The 18,808-nt window shown below is 42.1% G+C and overlaps 1 protein-coding gene across 1 annotated transcript in view; it reads left to right on the top strand.

The window, feature by feature from the left end:
* Positions 1-4,153: 4,153 nt before the first annotated feature.
* The window catches only part of ncor1 (nuclear receptor corepressor 1), a gene marked incomplete at its 5' end in the record, with an annotated part of 48,817 nt that continues 34,162 nt past the window's right edge, over positions 4,154-18,808 (top strand). The window contains 13 exons of the mRNA XM_079237994.1: positions 4,154-4,264; positions 6,473-6,567; positions 6,706-6,913; positions 7,175-7,357; positions 9,233-9,346; positions 11,023-11,079; positions 11,233-11,285; positions 12,636-12,702; positions 14,481-14,653; positions 15,675-15,765; positions 16,042-16,220; positions 16,381-16,435; positions 16,732-16,833. Coding sequence (XP_079094120.1) covers positions 4,154-4,264; positions 6,473-6,567; positions 6,706-6,913; positions 7,175-7,357; positions 9,233-9,346; positions 11,023-11,079; positions 11,233-11,285; positions 12,636-12,702; positions 14,481-14,653; positions 15,675-15,765; positions 16,042-16,220; positions 16,381-16,435; positions 16,732-16,833 — 1,488 coding nt within the window. The remainder of the gene's footprint in view (positions 4,265-6,472; positions 6,568-6,705; positions 6,914-7,174; positions 7,358-9,232; positions 9,347-11,022; positions 11,080-11,232; positions 11,286-12,635; positions 12,703-14,480; positions 14,654-15,674; positions 15,766-16,041; positions 16,221-16,380; positions 16,436-16,731; positions 16,834-18,808) is intronic.

Below are 18,808 nucleotides of genomic sequence, written 5' to 3'. Positions count from 1 at the left end.
CATTTGAAGCCACTGTCGCCTTCTCAGTTAATTTGCGATTAAATCAACTTCTTAGGAGAACGACTTGATAAATATTTGTTTTCTAGTGTATTTCAATAAAGAGAACATGGAAAATGTAGAGAAAGCTGTATCAATCAAACGAAATGTATGTTTTTGAAAAGTGAAAATAACAAACTCCAGGAGCGTTGTCGTGTTTTAGGGGAAGATTTAGCGGGCACACTGCCTTATCCTTACAGGTAGCTAAAGGGGAAAACAATTAAAATGTTAAGTATTTATGAAAAGGTTAACACAATAGTCCACTAACTCTCTTGAGCTATAGAATATAGTTTTATTGTCCATACATATTTGTTGACGAATGCCGGTACGCCGTGGATTCAACCGAGTGAGATATTTTATTTTACCCTGCCAGGACATCGACCGACAAATGCGGCGCAGCCTTCAGTCTGCCCAGTCGTCCACAGCTCACAACCCGCGGATTTACAATCAACAATTGACCCATATTTCGGCCCAGTGAAACATTTTTCTCCCATAGGTATATTTTCTAAATATGAGGTGAGTACACATCACTAACAAGCAGCAAAGCAACATGTCTAATTAGCACGCAATTTAAGCGCCCCGGTCTACGATGTAAATCTGCCTTGCAAGATGGCGACGTGGTTGAGAATTCAAAGGTGAAATACGGGCTAAGTTAGCTAGCTAGCGACAACAACAACATCTTAGACGTTGTCTCGCTCCCTTAAAATGATAAAGTAGCGTCACCTTTTAAGGTGACGTTTGTTATTGTGCGTGATTTTGGTGCATTTCCGGAAGAGCTCTGTTGTGGAAAGAGACCCATCCCCCAAGATAAGCTACAAATCCAATTGCGTTTATATGACAGGATGGTGTTAAAAGACAACAATAACAACACGCAGGAGCAGTATTTCTCACTGCTAGGCCGTGGACGAGGCCAGGCTGTTCACCACGGCTGCCGGGTTGGCATGGAAATCACCAGAGACCATCGCAAATGTTTTATGTTTTCTCAAATTCATTGTACTAAGAACTACACCGTGCAACGAAAAGCTAAATAACCGTGAGTCTTTTTATTGTGTGTCTGAAACTGCGTGCTTCTACTTTCAAAATGCTCTGAACTGAATTGGAAAATACAAAAAAAATATATGAAATTTAAATGACAGATGTAGAGAGGGAGGGGGGACACAGCCAGGAGCGAATGAACTGTAGTCACAATATATATTTTAAGTAACGTTACAATCACGCTTCAACATATAGGAGATAGGTACAGAACATAAACGTAAACTATATACTGAAGAGGTCTATTAATTGATTTCTATCATGGATTTCTTTGCAACCTATTACAAATGCAAGGGGAAAAAACTAAGGGACAGGTTGTGGATAGTCTGGTCACCAACCAGAGGTGGTAAATATATTAATATTATTCTGATTAATCAGTTGCTTTTGTATAATAAAATAAAACATCTGGGATTTGATGTCTTGCAAAACAGGGACATTGGGAGGCTATGCTTTTCTCTCTCAATTTTCATTGTGAGCACAGGAACAAATAATGTAGATCTCCCTTGGACATGTGACACATTTCTCCCAAAACAGCAGCAGTGCAACACTTTCTGTTTCCTGTCTCATTAATTGTTAATAATTAACATACCAGTAAAGCATAAAGTGTGGTTGGTGGTCGTAATATTTTCAGACTGCTTTAATGATGCAAAGTGCTCTCTGAGCCGTTCTTTGTTTCGTCATTTAAAACGCTCCCTAACATTTTGACATGCATGTCTGCCTCTCACATTTGGACAATTTGCTTTGAGAGGATTTGTTCTCCCTTAGTTTGGCTCAGAACCAAACTGTGCCCCACATCCACTGAAGAACCAGATCCATGACCGGTTTGGTGTTTGTGTAGTAAACATGGGACGTAACGGCCCCTTGCTTTACTGCTTTTACGACATGCAAATGTACAACGCAAAGTTGTGTTCTAAATGGGGAAAGGCTCTTTAATTTATGGTTTAAAAAAAAAAAACACATCATCATTCACCAGCCACAGTCGATGTAGTTTTTCTTTTTTTTTTTTTTTACTAGTCACTGATGGTATTTTTAGTGTCACTCCTGAAATTGTGAAAGTGGATCTCAAATTATGGGGCCAACCAAACTATGTGGCCTGCGGATTGAAATGAAATAACAGCTTCCCACCCTGGTTATGGTGCCAATGGTTGGTGCTTTTCCATCCCTGAATTTAGCGTCATAATGTCTTGGCATTGTGGCCATGCTGTAAATCTTGCAGATCCAGAATAAAAATGCTTGAGCCAGCAGAACCCAGATTGATATGTTGGATCCCTGTGACGCAGAAATGCAGCCTGTGTGTTTTTTGCCCATAATATAATCAGACCAAGTAAACGGGATGTTTGTTCAATTGAAAAAGTACTGTGTGACCATGCTTCTTGGCTCTGTCCTGTTCTTCGCATTTTGCCAACAGGACTTAGAGGAGCTAAAATTAACTTGGTAATTTCCATTGAACTAACATGTTGGCTTTAATGGCTTAAGTGGAAGATTGATTTGTTAATCTTGGATGAAATTATAATATCAGATAACCATGGGACGCTATTCAGAAGCAGCCTAATGGAAACATGAGTGCTGCTCGTATGATTGGTTGGCGTGACATGTGCGGTTCGCCTGCACCTTTTTCACCGCTGCATAGCCGAAGTTAATTACAATCTGAGGAATTTTCCAATGAAAAAATGTCTAGCTATGACCTGGCTGTGACGCACCCTGCCAAACCCTTTAATTAACAACAGAATGCTTGAACTAGAGATGAAATGACATGAACAATTGACAATAATAATATGTCTGTCTCACTTAACTGGTTTGCGAGCATGTTTCCGGGTTGTATGTTTTATTCATCATGAAGATTAAACTACTTTATTTGAATGGATTTTGAGCATGGAATTAGTTATCTCTGTAGGTTACATTTGATCCTTTTTGTTTCTTTGGATTGCATTTTTATATCACACAAAGTAATTTCACAAAATTATGTTAACTATGCAATGACAACGGTTTCTTTCAAATACTATTGATTGGTGACTCGTTCACAGCCTACAGACCATTTTACAATGTTACGCATCTTTTTTTAAAGTACATGGTTTTGTTTAAATTGTTCATTAGCATGAAGTGATTATCAATATATCTGCAAAATGCCTACTCACAATGTTTTTGCTGATCTGTTCTTACTGGTCCAATCTGTTCAGAATGAGATCTGTTCTTTTCAACAATACCCACACGATTAGGTTCATACAACAGGGTTGGGGAACATCTGAATGTTTTGATGGACAGAGACTTTGAATCCTGCATTTTTAGTATTATTATTTTTTAGACCAATTTAAAGAAGAAAAAAAACCCAGGCTGATAACAAATTCGACAGTCAAATCAAATTATCTCGGTTATCCATTTTGGAAGAACAGGCTCCTGTTCTTTCCACCCCTAGAGGTACTGTTTTGGTGTTTTTCAGAGCTGCAGCTGCACAGCCCTATGTTTTTTAAATGAACTAGTTGTTGCAAGACCATCCTTGCCCTTTTGGTTTAAAAGCCTTGCATTTGGATTGCCAATGCTGCAGGCAAAGTAAGAGCTATGAGTGATGTATTTTAGATTGACTTCGAATTTAGGTGATATCAGCAGGGCAGCCTACACTCACCTGCTTGGAAGCAGAAATATTTGGGAAAAGTGATGCTGGACTTCTCTGACTTTCTTTGTCAAAAAGGTCCATTGTTTTAACCAACACACTAATATGGTTTGTGGCGCTCCCTCTTGTCGTGCAGTTCATGTAGTGCATACTAACTTTATAGCATACTGGATGCTCAATAGACGTCCTCTACACTCTTTGACTGATGCTGCGGCATCGCCTCTCGCTGTATTACTTTTAACAACATGTATGATTTAATGTAAGTTGTTTGCTTCTTTTTCTTTGATTCTTCCTAATGCGGAAAAAGATATTTAGGAGGCTTCGATATATTCATCGTAATGTCTTTAACATGTGACTTCTGAAAACAATGTTTTTGTTTCTGTCTTGGTGCAGGTGGTTTGTGTCTCCAAACATGGTCTAGCTAACATCCCTGAAGAAGCAGCAGCAGCAGCCGCCGCCCACTAGCACTGAGTCAGGATGTCCAGTAGCTCGGGCTACCCCCCCAGCCAGGGGAGCTTCAGCAGCGAGCAGGGCCGCTACCCACCACATTCTGTCCAGTACACCTTCTCCGGCTCGCGCCACCAACAGGTAAAACCTTCCCACTGCGTTGTTGTGTTTGAGCTCACGGCCGTGTTTGTTTTTGTCTTAATTGGGCCAGCACTCTCGAAACAGCAGGCTTTTTGTGTGCTGACTTTCCTCTGCGACATTGGAGGTTAATATGTAAATGTTAATATGTAAACCCAAAATTAATCGTTTTAGCGACATTGGTGTGTTGGGCTCATACCTAAAATTAGAATTTGTTGAATTGAAGTGCACTAACAAGTCCAATCTGTGGCTCGTGGGATCAAGCAGTTTATTTGTATTGAATCTATGAACATTGTAGCGCAGTCACGGCAGAAGCTCGAAGATATTTGCAGAACAAGGCCTTTAGGCTGCATTGTGAACCCTCACCGGTGGTTCATCTGAGCGGGTAACGTGCATCCGCTGACCTCTTCATGGCTCATTCGCAGCCGGCTCTGAGTAGCTCGTCAGGTTCGACGTGGTTTCAGTCTCAGGTCTCTGGGTCGCCCAAACCCAGCTGCAGCTGCAACAGCATTTTCACGACATCGACAACCTGCCAGTCAAACGTTGCTGATTTTCTATAATTTATTTTGATTATTGATTCTGGTTTTATTCATATTTAAACAGACACTCAATTAATGTGATGAAAAGATCTTACATTTTAATATAAACACAATTCTGGCATGTTTACAACTTTTAAATATAAAACATTTAAAGTTTTCCGATCTTTTCCGACTATACCTTGAATAAAGAAAGCAGCACCTTGGTAGCACTTACATTTCACTGACTTATAGCACTTTGTAGTTTTGCTTTCTTGAAGAAATTGTACTTTCTTGGTGTTCTGAGTTTGTACTCATGGTTGAATGCACTTATTGTAAGTCGCTTTGGATAAAAGCATAAGCTAAATTTAATGTAAACAAAACGGAAAAGTTTGTCAATTCAAATGTAGACTTGAATCAATCCTAATTATCTCGTTAGTTTGATATTAAATTGCAGCTCACTTTCCAGTTGCGTGTTCATTTGACTGTTGTGAATATTGGATCATGTTTGTTGGCCATTTTGGATGGCGTCCTTCTTAGAAGCTTACTTTCACAGAAAACTGTCTGCGGTACATTTCTGGGCATTTGGATTGTTTGCTTAAATCTGGGACCAAACTGGAGTTATGAAATGTTCCCTGTCACTGCATTTGCTTGTTCAGGGTTGTTTGGTCAAACTGGGCTGATAGCATTTACGTGGTCTTTACCCAATAGCTTTTTTGATAAAAGCATTGGTGTATTAGAAAGAGTTTATTCAATTATCCTGACATCAACAAACTTAATTTCCGTTTGCCGCATCAAACCGGAGCGCTCCGGGTTTCAGTAGTTTCATTGTGCTCTGACTGAGGAGTTTGAAGTAGGTCGGAGTCTTGCCCCGCTTCCTGGCCAGCCGTTGTTCGACGGTTTACTATTAACATGTTTTGTTCTTTCATCTTGCCGGTATTTATTTCTTATTCTCAGCGACATGGGCCTCTCCTCCCCTACTGCTAATAAATGTGCGAACGTTGTTATTTAAACCATGAGGATAAGCACCGTTAATTCACGTTGTAATATTCAGCAAATGGACCTCCTAATGCTGACATTGTGTCTATGTCGTCTACTGAGAGCTGCAGTTGTTTAGTGGTAAAAACGCCCATAGAGTTCATTTCGGAACTTTGCCTTTTATTAGATTGAGTACAGCAGAGTGCTTACAGGAAATGAGGAGGAGGAGGAGGAGGAGGGGGTGTGACATGCAACAAAGGTCCCCGGCCAAACTTGAACTGGGGACGTTGCAATTAAATGGTGAGTGCCTTTTACCCACTAAGCCACCAGGATGCCCCTCAGACAGCTTTTAACAGTGCTCACAGACCAACACACAATCGGCGTTGTGCAAGTAGTGAGAAAAGAAGTTTTGATTGTAAAGTGTGCATAAAGCAGCCAGTGTAGACAGCTGTATTGATTAAAAACTGAGTGTTTCTGTTGCTTAAGATGGCCTTTGTCTCTCTGGAAGCCTGATTTGGTTTTCCGCTTCTGCAGAGCGCTTTGTTGTAGTTGTAGCCATTGCAGGAACTCGTGATGTTGTATTTTTGTCTTTTCTCTACGGCCGGCCCGTGCGTTGCGTTACACCCAGACCACCCCTGCCCCCCTCTCTTTCACACCGTTTCGACCTTGATCAGATTGCATTACAAATGTCATTTTGGTGTTTTCCTCTTGTCTGCAGGATTTCAGCGTCCCAGACTATCGGGCTCATTTGCAAGATGCGCAGGGTCGGCGGAGACCATCTCTGCTGTCCGAATTCCACCCCGGAACCGAAAGGTAAGGCTTCTCTTAAAATGTAAGGATCTGTACTGCAAAGTAGCTTTTCCTTCTGTCCCCAGATTACAGTTTGGGAATCGTACATCTCGACGACCAGATGTAGCTTCTGTAAATTCCTTGTTTACTTCTGTGCCTCAGGCCTCCGGAGAGGCGCCATGGTTACGAACAGCAGTTTCACTCCCTCTCGGCCCAGTCGGACCACGAGGCCTTGGAGGTCAAACGCCCTCGCATGGAGACTGTTGTTGAGGGCCACATCACCCGCACGCCCACCACTGCTGGGGGTATTATCATGCCCTTAACCCACTCAGTACAGGACGGTCTAAGAGGCAGTTCGGAGGTCAAAAAGGTGGGTCTTGTTCCTCAAGAAGTCACATTTGCATTTTTGCAAACCAAGAAGTCACATTTGCATTTTTGTCCTTACAGAGACAAACTTGGACAGGGTTTACAGTCCAAGTGATTGTAGTGAACTCTCGTATTCTTCTCCCCACAATGAGAAAGAACCTCTGAATTCTCTGTGATTAGAGGATCTTATATAATCATTCGGTTTTGTACAGATCTTGGACTGCAGTTGTTTTGCAAACTCAATTAATTTGTCTCTTTTGGCAAGGACTCTCAGTACTCTGTCAAAGGGGAGTCCATGTCCTCAGGAGGACCTGCACTCCACATGGGCGATGACCAGGACGCTTCTCCTTCCAAACTATCCAAAGAGGAGCTGATCCAGAGTATGGACCGCGTGGACCGGGAGATTGCAAAAGTGGAGCAGCAGATTTTCAAGCTGAAGAAAAAGCAGGTTGGTTACCTAGTAGGGGTAGAACAGTACACAAAATTCACGGTTTGGGATGTACCTTGGGAAAAAGAAAATACATAGCCTATGTTTGTAGTTGTTTATTTAATAAATGTAAACATTCAACAGTGGCTCGTTGGCCATAATTCCTAGTGTAACAGTTGAGGTTCTCAAATAGTGGCATATTGTCAACAAGCATAAATAAAATAAATATCACTGTTATGTAAATGAAATGGTCCATTGATAATTTCTGAACTGCCGCTTTGACTCGTTTATACAGGAATTGCACAAACAACAGACTAAACAGGTGAACACATTGTAGCGGGGCTCAAGCCCTTTGACCCTAAACTCTAATTCTGTATTCTCCGCCACTAAGTCTTGGTCGGCTGTTCACCTTCCAGACTGTTTTAGTTTCGTTCCGCTAATAAACACATTTTAGTGACGCAGTCGTAAATTAAAAGGGATATACCCCGACTTCAGTTGAATAATGCAAAGTTTGACCAAATCGTTGTCCGCTGATCTTGACCAACCAGGCTAGCCGACTAGCATGCCACAGTGCTGCTGCAGCTAATGGACTTTGTGTGCTGACAAAGTTTTTCAGGTTATTCATGCTCCAGAATTTCATTTTGGTTCACTGGGCGTAACGAAACGACGTTGCACACTGTACCGGGCGAATACTGTACCATTCCACCCATAACACTTAGTAAAACATTTTGTCTCTGAACATGCACCAAACACAATGAGAAAACTGCCCACGAGTAATTGTTTAATTTTCTATTATAATTAGGCAGTAACCCCACAAGGGCCTGAAGTGGCTAATGAGGAGCCGTTCAACCTGGTTACGTTTATAAAATGGTGTGTGATTGTAAACCACGAAGTTGAAGCTGTTTATGTGTTGTTGATTTATATGTTGTGTAACTACATCGTTAAAGAACAGGAGTGGCAGTAACTCTACCTCGAAAGGGATTGTTCATGAATATGTGTGACTTATTGTTTATTCAGCAGCTGTCCCAAGTTAATAATCCAGATACGCCCCGAATTGAGGCATCCGGGTGACGTGACGATTGTAACAAGTTGTCATCTTAACTTGTTCAGGTGATTTATACACTAATAGGTAAATCAATCCTACACACTTCTCCTTTAGGACTTGCTGCTACTTCCAAAACGCGTACATGGACAGCTGCTGTAATCACGGAGATGATTACATTCTGTCCGCCTGGAGCACGCTGTCCACACATTCATACTAAATGCATCTTCTCAGTGAGGAGTCTTAATCGGCACAGTAGAAGTGTTTGAAAGCAATTCATCAGATAATTTTGGCTCTATGGCTAAATGACCTTGTTCCCATCATCTGACTGTGTCTTTTCCCAATCAGTTGCGCTCAAAAACTGAAAGGAGCTGGATTCTTATCTTCCGCTATCTTTTTTTTGGAGTTCCGTCTCGTTAGAGGGTTCGAGGAGCTTTGTACGTCTCGGTTTTTCATTCTGCCTTTTCCCAAGATTTTCAGGGATTCATTTGTTTGTTTGAGGTATTTCAGGAAATCCTAATCTCGTCTCTGTAACCTGATAGTTTACTTAACCTTTAACTTGTAAACATTGATCTATTAAACGCTCACCAATTCAAACCTTCAGTTCTGTAAAAAGAGAATAATCTTATATCATCTGCAGGGGCCTTAGATCTGAGATCATGTCAATGCAGTGTGTATGTGTCTGTATTTTCCACCTTTTTCTCCGTATGAAAACAAATACAGATGAAAACCATTCAAAATGTTTAATTGGGTCGTGAATAGAAAGAATAAAGGCTCCCCATATTTTCCTGTGTGTTTTTTGTGTGTCTTGTGTGCTATTGGTCAACATGTTTTGTGTTGGTGTTGCTTCTTAGCAACAACTGGAGGAGGAAGCAGCAAAGCCAGTGGAGCCAGAAAAGCCAGTGACCCCTCCCCCAGTGGAGCACAAGCATCGCAGCATCGTCCAGATCATCTATGATGAGAACCGGGTTAGTAATCTGCTGGAAACGGCAAGATGCATTCGCTCTCCTGGGTCCTTTTGTTTCATCTATCATCTCTGTGCATCCTCGAAGCTGGAAGGAGCTACTTTAGTTTTCCCACCAGCCAGAGTTTACCAGCTAAAATTGTGCGGAGCTGCGCCAAGCTCAGCGCAGCAGGATAACCATGGCGACCACGGCCAAAGAGTCACAGTCTCCTCCCTAAAACAATTTTTCACTAAACTGATGTGTCTTGTGTTCAGCTCCCAGTAGTTTGGTTGCTTCCAAATGAATATATGTGGTTTGGAGTTTAGTTTTCTCTTGTGTGCCTGCTCAGACTTTCAAGTATCAGCCTTATGTGACTGCTTTAACACAGCTCAGATGGCGCTGAAAGTAAAGTTACTGCTAATGCAAACTGAACCTTTCCTCTTGCTGCTGATTTTAAATTGAAGTTGTCCACTGGCAAACTAAGCCTGAGGCTTTGATTGTGGAGCAGCTACAGGAAATGCACGACCTAACGTAACTTCTCTAGTGATTCTGTTCTTCAAGTGGTGCCCATGATTTTTTATTTTATGTTTGTGGTTGAATGTTTGTGGTGGGGATACTCTGTGTGAGTATACCCACCCCAAATACCCCCGCTATGCCAAATACAGCGGGTATTCAGAAAAAACATAAAAAATGTGGTTTCTGCATTAGTAGTGTTTTGCAGCCGTGTTAGAAAGTAACCCACGGGTTTACTGCAGTGCAATTTTGTCCAATATTTCCTAATTTATTGTTGCTAAAATCTAATAAAAAAATGAATTAAGAAAACATTAAACTAGAAGTCGAGCGCAGAGGCAGTCCTCCTTATCTGTGTTTCAGCCGAACAACGAGGCAGTGTGTGTTTATGGAGGTCACTGTAGTTCATTTCTGTCAGACAATGTTGTGGTAGGAGAGTACTGAGACACGTCCTCCTCCTCACTCAGCCCTTAACCCTTTAGGCTGTCCAGCTGCTCCAGCACCGCCCACAGCATTCAGTCGGGCAGTCGCCGCTGTTTGTCCCGGACTGTAGACGTGAGCTTGTGAAAAGGGGAAATCTGGAGTTATTCAGTGTCGTTCTGATGATCTTGAATAAGCTCTCAGTCTTCACTGATCCAGGAAAACGGTTCTCGCCAACCCCATTAATTATGATCCAGCAGGAACATAAAACAAATACAAGTACTTTTCTTTTCTCTCATATGTTGCTACTTTCAGGCAAGATACTCACTTAATTGCACAAGCTCATACTTCAAGAGTAAATTAAAAGCATCTAAAATGATGAATCGGGCCAAAAAGTCTCTCTACTCAGGTTACGGTTACGTTTATTTGAGTTTTTCCTGAATCTTTGCTACAGATCACATCAGTAACTTAATTGTCTTAATATTCTTTGAGTACAACCCACATATAGTATTGCATGTCAGACAGGACATTTTTCCAAGTTTAACTGTTTTAAACTCAAACTTAAACTTTACTACGTCGTCATATAACATACATTTTTTTTCAAACATGCATGAGATTTGCTCTCTGCATTTAACCCATTCATAGCAATTTAGGAGCAGTGGGCTGCTGATAAGCGCCCGGGGTGCAACTGTTGTTGAACTCGCAGTTTCTCTTTAGGTTTGTAGACCTTGTAATTAATAAATTATCTCTTGTTCTTTTTTCTTTTCTAGAAAAAAGCGGAAGAGGCCCACAAAGTACTGGAAGGTTTTGGCCCTAAGGTCGAGCTGGTATGTGATTTAATGGTTAATGATGCTTTTTGTCCTTGCATGAGTTTTGAGGAAGAGGTCATGCTTAGCTCAGTGGCAAGTTGAACATTACTGCTTGTCTATTAGCTAATGATTAATCCGCTGGTTGTCCCTGGTCTGCTTTCTCTCTCTTAGCCCCTCTACAATCAGCCATCAGACACGAAGGTGTACCATGACAACATCAAGACGTGAGTATCTACGTTTCTTGTACAGATACATGAACATCTGTCGGCTTCCAAAAGTGCAAGAACACTTCAACAGACACGACACTTACCACACTAAAGGGATAGTGAGCATCTCAGCGGAGGAAAGTGTTGGATGCTGTGCTGACATCAGCGAGATAAACCCAGCTGATAATTCTGTCTAATCTGATTGCTGAGTCACCCGACTGACGTTGAGGCCAAAGGGAGCGAAAGAGCATTCGTCTGAATTAGGTGTGTTTTCAAAGTAGGGTTGTGTTGGGGCTTGAAGGCCAGACAGTCTCAGATAGAACGCTTATCAGTGTGTGAGGCGGAAGCGGCCCATCTGGCTCCGTCTTTTATCAGGACAGGAACCACTTCTGTGTGAATCTGCTGCACCGGCCACACTCTCAGGGTTAGGGTTGGGTACCGGTTCCAACACGTCCGGTACCTACCGGACCGAAAAGCAACGCATATTTCGGTGCTTCCTTCCGGTGCCTGAGCCGATTTAAATACTTTTTTTTTTTACACTACTCTGTAAAGTTGCACGGTATATAGATACTAAAAAGGTAGCGCAATGCCCGCATGCGAAAAAACAATTATTAAAATAGCGCGGATCAGAGCACACTCGCTGCTCTGCTCTCTGTCTCGAGGGGGCGGGGCTTCCAGCGCTCACACACACACACCACGCGCACACAGAGATCGCTGCAGACACGAGCACGAGCTTTTGAACGTCCGTCCTCTGCTTGATGGAACAAATCTCTCCAGTTGATATTAATGATGACGTGTAGTCCAGTAAAGCAGCAGTTTGTAGAATCCAACAGTGTCTGAGTTCTGTTGCACCAGTCCCATCAGGCCACGTTAAGTTAAAAGGTTTGAAGCTGTAGTTTGAAGTGTGTTTTGTATGTACTTATTTATTTATATCTATAGTATACTTTAAACAGTTAATATATTGTTCAATTTGAAGAAAAGAAATTGCCTTGGCAATAAAAAAGTATCGGTTTAGGCACCGGTATCGGTTTAGCATCGGTATCGGAAAAAACAGCCGCTATCACGTTCCAACAGAAGAGTTCCCAGTGTTTTCCACCTGCAACAGTGAAAATACACAATGATGTCCATATTTTTGTTTTGTTTTTGTGGGTGTTGTAAAATACATCAAGCGCTATCTCAAAGAAAGTTGAATTTACAAACTCAACTTGAGCTAACTAGCTGAAGGGACTACTTCTCTCTTGCCTTTGTCCTGACTGGCTCTTTTCTGCTGAAAGAATAAATACTATTATTTCTTTTTGGGCGTTACCTTTTTATGTGTTCCACATAGAAATAAAATCATGTCTCTGATTAAGTGTTCGTCTCTTTCAGCAACCAAGTCATGCGGAAGAAGCTGATTTTGTTTTTTAAGAGGAGGAACCACGCTCGTAAACAAAAGGTAAGTGTCCCGGCTGTTGGGAGGTTCGTGTCAGCTGTTTGTGTCAGTGCTCGAGACACAACCTGAGAGGCGCCACCCATTGCCATGGTCAGTGTAGCGGTCACATCATGCCATCTGGCTGTTTGCACCTCAGCTGACCAGGGGAAATATCACTGGGATTGTCAAAGCTTGTGATGGGTGGTTTCTTCCGTGTTTACTTAAAGCTACGTAGTATTGACACGCTCAGATTCGACAAGCTGTTCAGTTATGACTTTTGCACACTCGGGAGAGAACACAGTTTTTCATATTACCGTACACATGAGCAATTGAACTGTATACTTTTGCTCTGAATCTTCTTGTCATCTTGATACTCTGTGGTTGTTTGAATGTCAACCAGCGAGACACCTCGCCGAACATTTAAAATCCTGATTTTAAAACATTCCTTAAATAAGAGTCTCGCCATGCCAGCCGCTCTGTAAGGCTAAATGCTAACATGCTCAATGACAACACTGATGTTGACCAAGTATAATGTTTACCCTCGTGTTAGCATGCTAACCTCTACTGAAACAAAGTGAAGCTTAGAATGATGGCCGTTAGTTTTGCAGGTATTTGGTGTTAAACTAATTTAAATCTTGACATCATGGAGAAAGTGAATGAATCACGAAAGCTAGCTCCGTTCATTTGGGGACGACATGAATGTCAGAACCAAATTTCATGGCAATCCATTCAGTAGTTGTGAAGACATTTCACTCAAACATCAACCAAGTCAGTAGGCTATTATCTGGGGACCATGACGGTCTGCAAAGGTTGATGGCAATTGAATTTCACTCTCAAAGTGGTGGAGTGACATGTCATCACTTGTATGTATGGCTAATAAAAACAATGTGTTTACTTGCAGCACATGGAACACTTTGGTTTCCTCTTTTTTGCCACACCATTTCTCTCTCATCAGTAACTCGCAATTTCAATTTTTCTGAATCACCCCATGTTGAAACACCTGGCTCTTTTTTTTTTTGTTTTGCAATGGTTCAGCGGGTTCCACCTTTGTCTGCCTGTTCCCTGTCGGGGTCAGACGGACCTTTTGGACTCTGAACAATGGCAAAGTGCACATGGCTTCATGCCAAGAGGAAGGTGAATTGTGTGTCCCTGGCTGCAGAGAGTGGAAATGAGGCGGCATTGTCCTCCCAATACAGGAATCTTTCCATATCTTCTCTAAACAGTTAAACTCCTTTTTTGATTTTAGTTTTTGATGTAGTAAAAGAGTTTTTAGCAGCCAGACTGTTTTTCTCTCGATTATAATTTACTAGACCAAATGTAAATACATTTACACGCAGTACACAAATGTTCAGATTGAAACGCTTCTGTAACAACATTGCAAATGTGCATAAACTCCTGAACAGCGTTCTCTCTCTCAACTCTTCTTGTTTTTAGTCTTCAAGATAAACTGCAAAATGTCTTTGTAATGTAAGGTGTACTTAAAAGATAAAAACAAACACTGATTCATTTACACTTCTAGAGTCTAGGAATTAGTTATCTGCCTTTTCTGCTTCGTGACCTTGTACATCTACTGTACCTCCAACCAACTATTATGGGAACGGCAGATGTCCATATCTTTTTTAAATTGTATTGGAGTCAGTGGTTTATGAAAACAGTGTAGATGCAGGTGGTTTTATTTGGGAATACAAAAATATCTGATCCCTCCAGGTATCGTATCCTCGTTGCATTGGCGTGAAATAATCTTGGCTCTTACTGTAGTTACTCCCACTCCTGATGTAGCATTTTCAATGCTGTGTATGCAGGAACAGAACATCTGCCAGCGCTACGACCAGCTGATGGAAGCGTGGGAGAAGAAGGTGGAGCGAATGGAGAACAACCCCAGACGCAAAGCCAAGGACGGCAGAACACGGGAGTACTACGAAAGGCAATTCCCTGAGATCCGCAAGCAGAGGGAGCAGCAGGAGCGCTTCCAGAGGTAACCGCGACGGGTGTTCCCCTGTGACCGGTCAACATTGTGACATTATGCTGCATGCTGTGGCACAACATGCGCTTTGCCACTTTTTTTTTTTACTTTCAATCCATATAACAATTTATGTGTTTACATGGTTGAAATGCCCAATTTGATTAACTAACTTTATTGATATAACTTGAAAAATCAATCATCAAAATTGGTTAATAGAGCGGTTGTTGCAACTCATGCAGACAAATAATTGGCTGGTGGAAGGAGATTAACTGTGTTCCTCCTATGTTTACGGTTTCTGTTTTAATACGGTTAACAGAATGGATTTACTTTGGACAAAGTGGAAGCCTACAGTTGAATATGAGCTTTTGCTTGCATGTCATACAGCAGTGGCCCTTTTTGTTAGCACTAGATTGTTCACATCACCTCAAATTAGCACAGACGTAAAAAAAAAAAAAAAAAAAACTTTTAGTTTTAAACAGTAAGTGATCTACTTAATGTGGGGATGTGGCCAAAGATGGAGGGACGAGAGTGAAATCATAATCACTCCAAATCTTTTGGTGCTTTGATAATGTTGACAAGGCCTGTCGCGACACACCCGGACATTAAAACTTTAACGATGTTGTTCAGCTATCACCTAAATAGAGGACTACTTTGGGCTGTCTGGGTGCCTCTGAGAAGAGAGGGAGACTGGGACAGGGTCTGGTTGTGCCTACGCTTTGTGCTTCCATTAAAATCGGTACTGTTCATGCAAACTTCTAGACTATAAAAGAGGATATCTTCTATTCATTAATAATGGGTGCAATGATTCTGTTTGAACAAAGTTCTGTCTCCTGTTGCTCATATTAACAATTTGACTCTGGTTTTGTTTGGGAAAGAACCAACTGTGAGTAAGTCATGGATGCTTGAAAATTGCATTTCCATATTGCATAGTGGAACGAAACTGGTATCGTCTTTGCAGAGCATGCAAATTGTACGTGATAACTACAATAACATTGTTTTTATTGTAAGGCACTATGTCCCTCCTTGTCCACAGGGTTGGCCAAAGAGGAACGGGCCTTTCTGCAACAATTGCAAGAAGCGAGCACGAGATCTCTGAAATCATAGATGGCCTTTCTGAGCAGGAGGTAGGTCTTATCTGGAGAGCCTTTTGAATGGATCAGTGGATGTGAAGCCACGATTCTAGATGACAACACTCTTAAAAAGAACGGTCATGAATTGTGTTTTCTTTTTTTAAGAGCTCTTTAGCGTTTCACTAACGACATCACCATGAATACATTTAGCCTGCATAAGACACAAAGGCAGGAAGCAGATTTTCATAAGCAGAAAGATGCTTTACTGAACAAGGGAGACTGTTCTCTGTTGGAGTAACTGAGGCCACCTCCCCTGTCTGTGTCCCGCAGAACAACGAGAAACAGATGAGACAAATGTCAGTTATTCCTCCCATGATGTACGACTTGGAGCAGAGGCGAGTGAAGTTTATCAACATGAACGGACTGATGGATGACCCGATGAAGGTTTACAAAGCCCGGCAGTTCATGAATGTTTGGACCGAACACGAAAAGGAGATCTTTAAGGAGAAGTGAGTTGTTTTTCGTTTGGTTGGCCGGCACGAGGGTGCCGCAGCTTGTGTAAGTCTGAGGCGCAGCAATGGTTTATAGACCCTAAATACCACCTTGGACTTTCACTGATATATTCTTTTTGTCTTCCGCACAAGAATAACGACTGGCTTCTCTTTCCAGGTTTGTCCAACACCCCAAGAACTTTGGCCTGATCGCCTCCTATCTGGAGAGAAAGGTAAACTTGTGCCTATGTGCCCATATTTTTGATAATATAGCAGGATATTGTTTATACTTTTTGGGCAGTTCATTAAAGAGGAATTCTCCTTAAGTCAGAAAGGATCGTTGAGATTCATGACGTTAAAGCGAAATAGACCCTTGTTACAGCAGATGTCATCAATAATATGCATGCGCATGTTTTGCCCCAGCCACCCAGACGAGTCGTATCGTTGATTTAAAACTTTTGCCATCATAAAAATGTCTGGTTGTTACATGGTCGGTTGCCATAACATAACATATCTTTTCTTGTTTCAGTGTGTTGCTGACTGTGTCCTTTACTACTACTTGACCAAGAAGAACCACAACTACAAGACGCTGGTGAGGCGAAACTATGGAAGACGGAGAGGAAGGAACCAGGTAAGCCTGAGACTTTCTGAAATATCCGTTTGTTCGTTCAGTGGTTCACCAGATACATGGCCACAGATGGTATTAACGGAGAGTTCACAATGGAAACAACTCGGCCAGGGGACTTTGGATGTGATGGTTTCACCTGCTGAATTGCAGCATTGGAGTCACCTGTTTCATGTCTCCTCGTCAAGTGTGTCGCTGTATATTTAGCATATGACAGATATATGTCGACCACCTATATTGCACGTGTGCCACATCCCTTAAGGATTTGCCTTTGAGACGTCCTGAAATGGCCACGCTGTACCAAGGATGAATTAGCAACAAAGCTGATCATATTCTCCATCTAAAATAATAATTGCACACTGAGGCTTTTGAGGGAGACGCTCCTGTTTGTCTCTATTCTTGATACTGTGACAAATATGAAGGAGCAAGACACATTTTAAGATATGAACATCTGTTCGCATGCTCCAGCTGTCTGCTGTCTGCTGCACGTGGCTCCATAAGGATTTATTTGTCACAGTATCCAGTATATAGACAAACTGGAGCCACATTTTCCTTCTCAAGCCTTCGTGTTAAATTTCTGTCAAACCTGGAATGTGAACTTTGTAAATGTCAAGGTAAAAAGAAATTACTGCTGTGGACATATGTTGTTGTACACGGAGTGTTGCTTCAGGCTTCATGTGAATGTTGTCTTGCACCAAAATCCAGGAGAAAAAGATGCACCATCTCACAACCCCCGTCTTGGTTGACATTAAATATTGATATCACTCATTCTGTTAGAGGTTTTTTAGTCCTTGCTGGGCTTTTTCCACACTTCACTGATGCCACAGGCCTTGTACAGGACATTCTGTCTCTTGTGTTGTTGAGCTCATGTGCTTTGTCTGTGTTTCTATTCAAATGGTTGATCAATACTTGCTTTTTGTGCTTGCAGTGTTTGTTGTCCGTTAATGCAGAGTTTGTAAAGCGGTGAGGGTTTTTGTTGTTCTTAGGAAGTCATACCATCATCCTTCACTATCTGAAGATGAATATGAGATAATCAGAAAAGGGATTGTTGGTCCAATACTCATTTTGACTTTTGAACACTGAATATGGGGTTGTTGACGTTTACACAAAATCCACTTCTGTAGTGCACCGCCTAACATGGATGTCATTGTTTAGTAGTCATTAAATGTCAAATAAAAATGTAAAAGTGGGTGTAAGATGGCCTCTATTAACAGCGTGAAATCATAAATGGCTCCAATGTTGCTTCTTTCAAACTATCGTTGAGAATGTAGTGAATGCTGTGTTTGTTGTCGTTGTCTTCACATTCGAACGCATCCGGAAGTAGTTGATTTCCAAGCTACTAATGTGCCTTAACAAATGCAGTGCGAGCGAGTCATTAGAAAAGGAAGGAAGAGGACAGAGTGAGCAGAAGCACGAGCGGTGGAATGTAGGGCGAGTGAGTGAAACAGAGAGAAAAAACCCTGAGCGAGACAGAGTCAGCGCTGGCAGCTTATACTGTGTGTGTGTGTGTGCGCGCCTGCCCGCCCGTCCGTGTGTGTGCGTGAGTGTGTGTGTGTGTGTGCGCGCGTGTGTGTGTGTGTTTGTGTGTGCGTGCGCGTGCACACACTATTGTTTTTTTGGCTTTCCATTTCCTCTTTCTTCTGTTCCTCAGAGAGAGAGAGAGAGAGATAGAGAGAGAGAGTCCACCCCTCTCTGAAAGAGCAGAGTTGGTACAGCCCAGCCATCTGACAGGCCCAAAAACTCTCTGTGCTGCTGTGAGTGCCAATCAAAGAGGAGTGCTCGGCAGGGATTACCTTGAGTGACCCTGCATAGATTAGTGCGTGCATGTGAGATGGACAATTCTTTGGGCGGCTTAAGCGGCCTGATGACACGCTTTCCCGGAATATGTGCGGCGGTGCCGTGGCCCGGCAGCCCTTCTAAGGAGCTCTGCTATGGTGCTGTCCTGCCCCTCGGCTGCTACCGTTACAACCGCTATGGAAGT

Source organism: Taurulus bubalis, assembly GCF_910589615.1.
Source record: "Taurulus bubalis genome assembly, chromosome: 2".
Taxonomy (NCBI): Eukaryota; Metazoa; Chordata; class Actinopteri; order Perciformes; family Cottidae; genus Taurulus; species Taurulus bubalis.
Note: the sequence above shows the minus strand (reverse complement) of the source record. Positions and strands in the feature narration are given on the sequence as shown.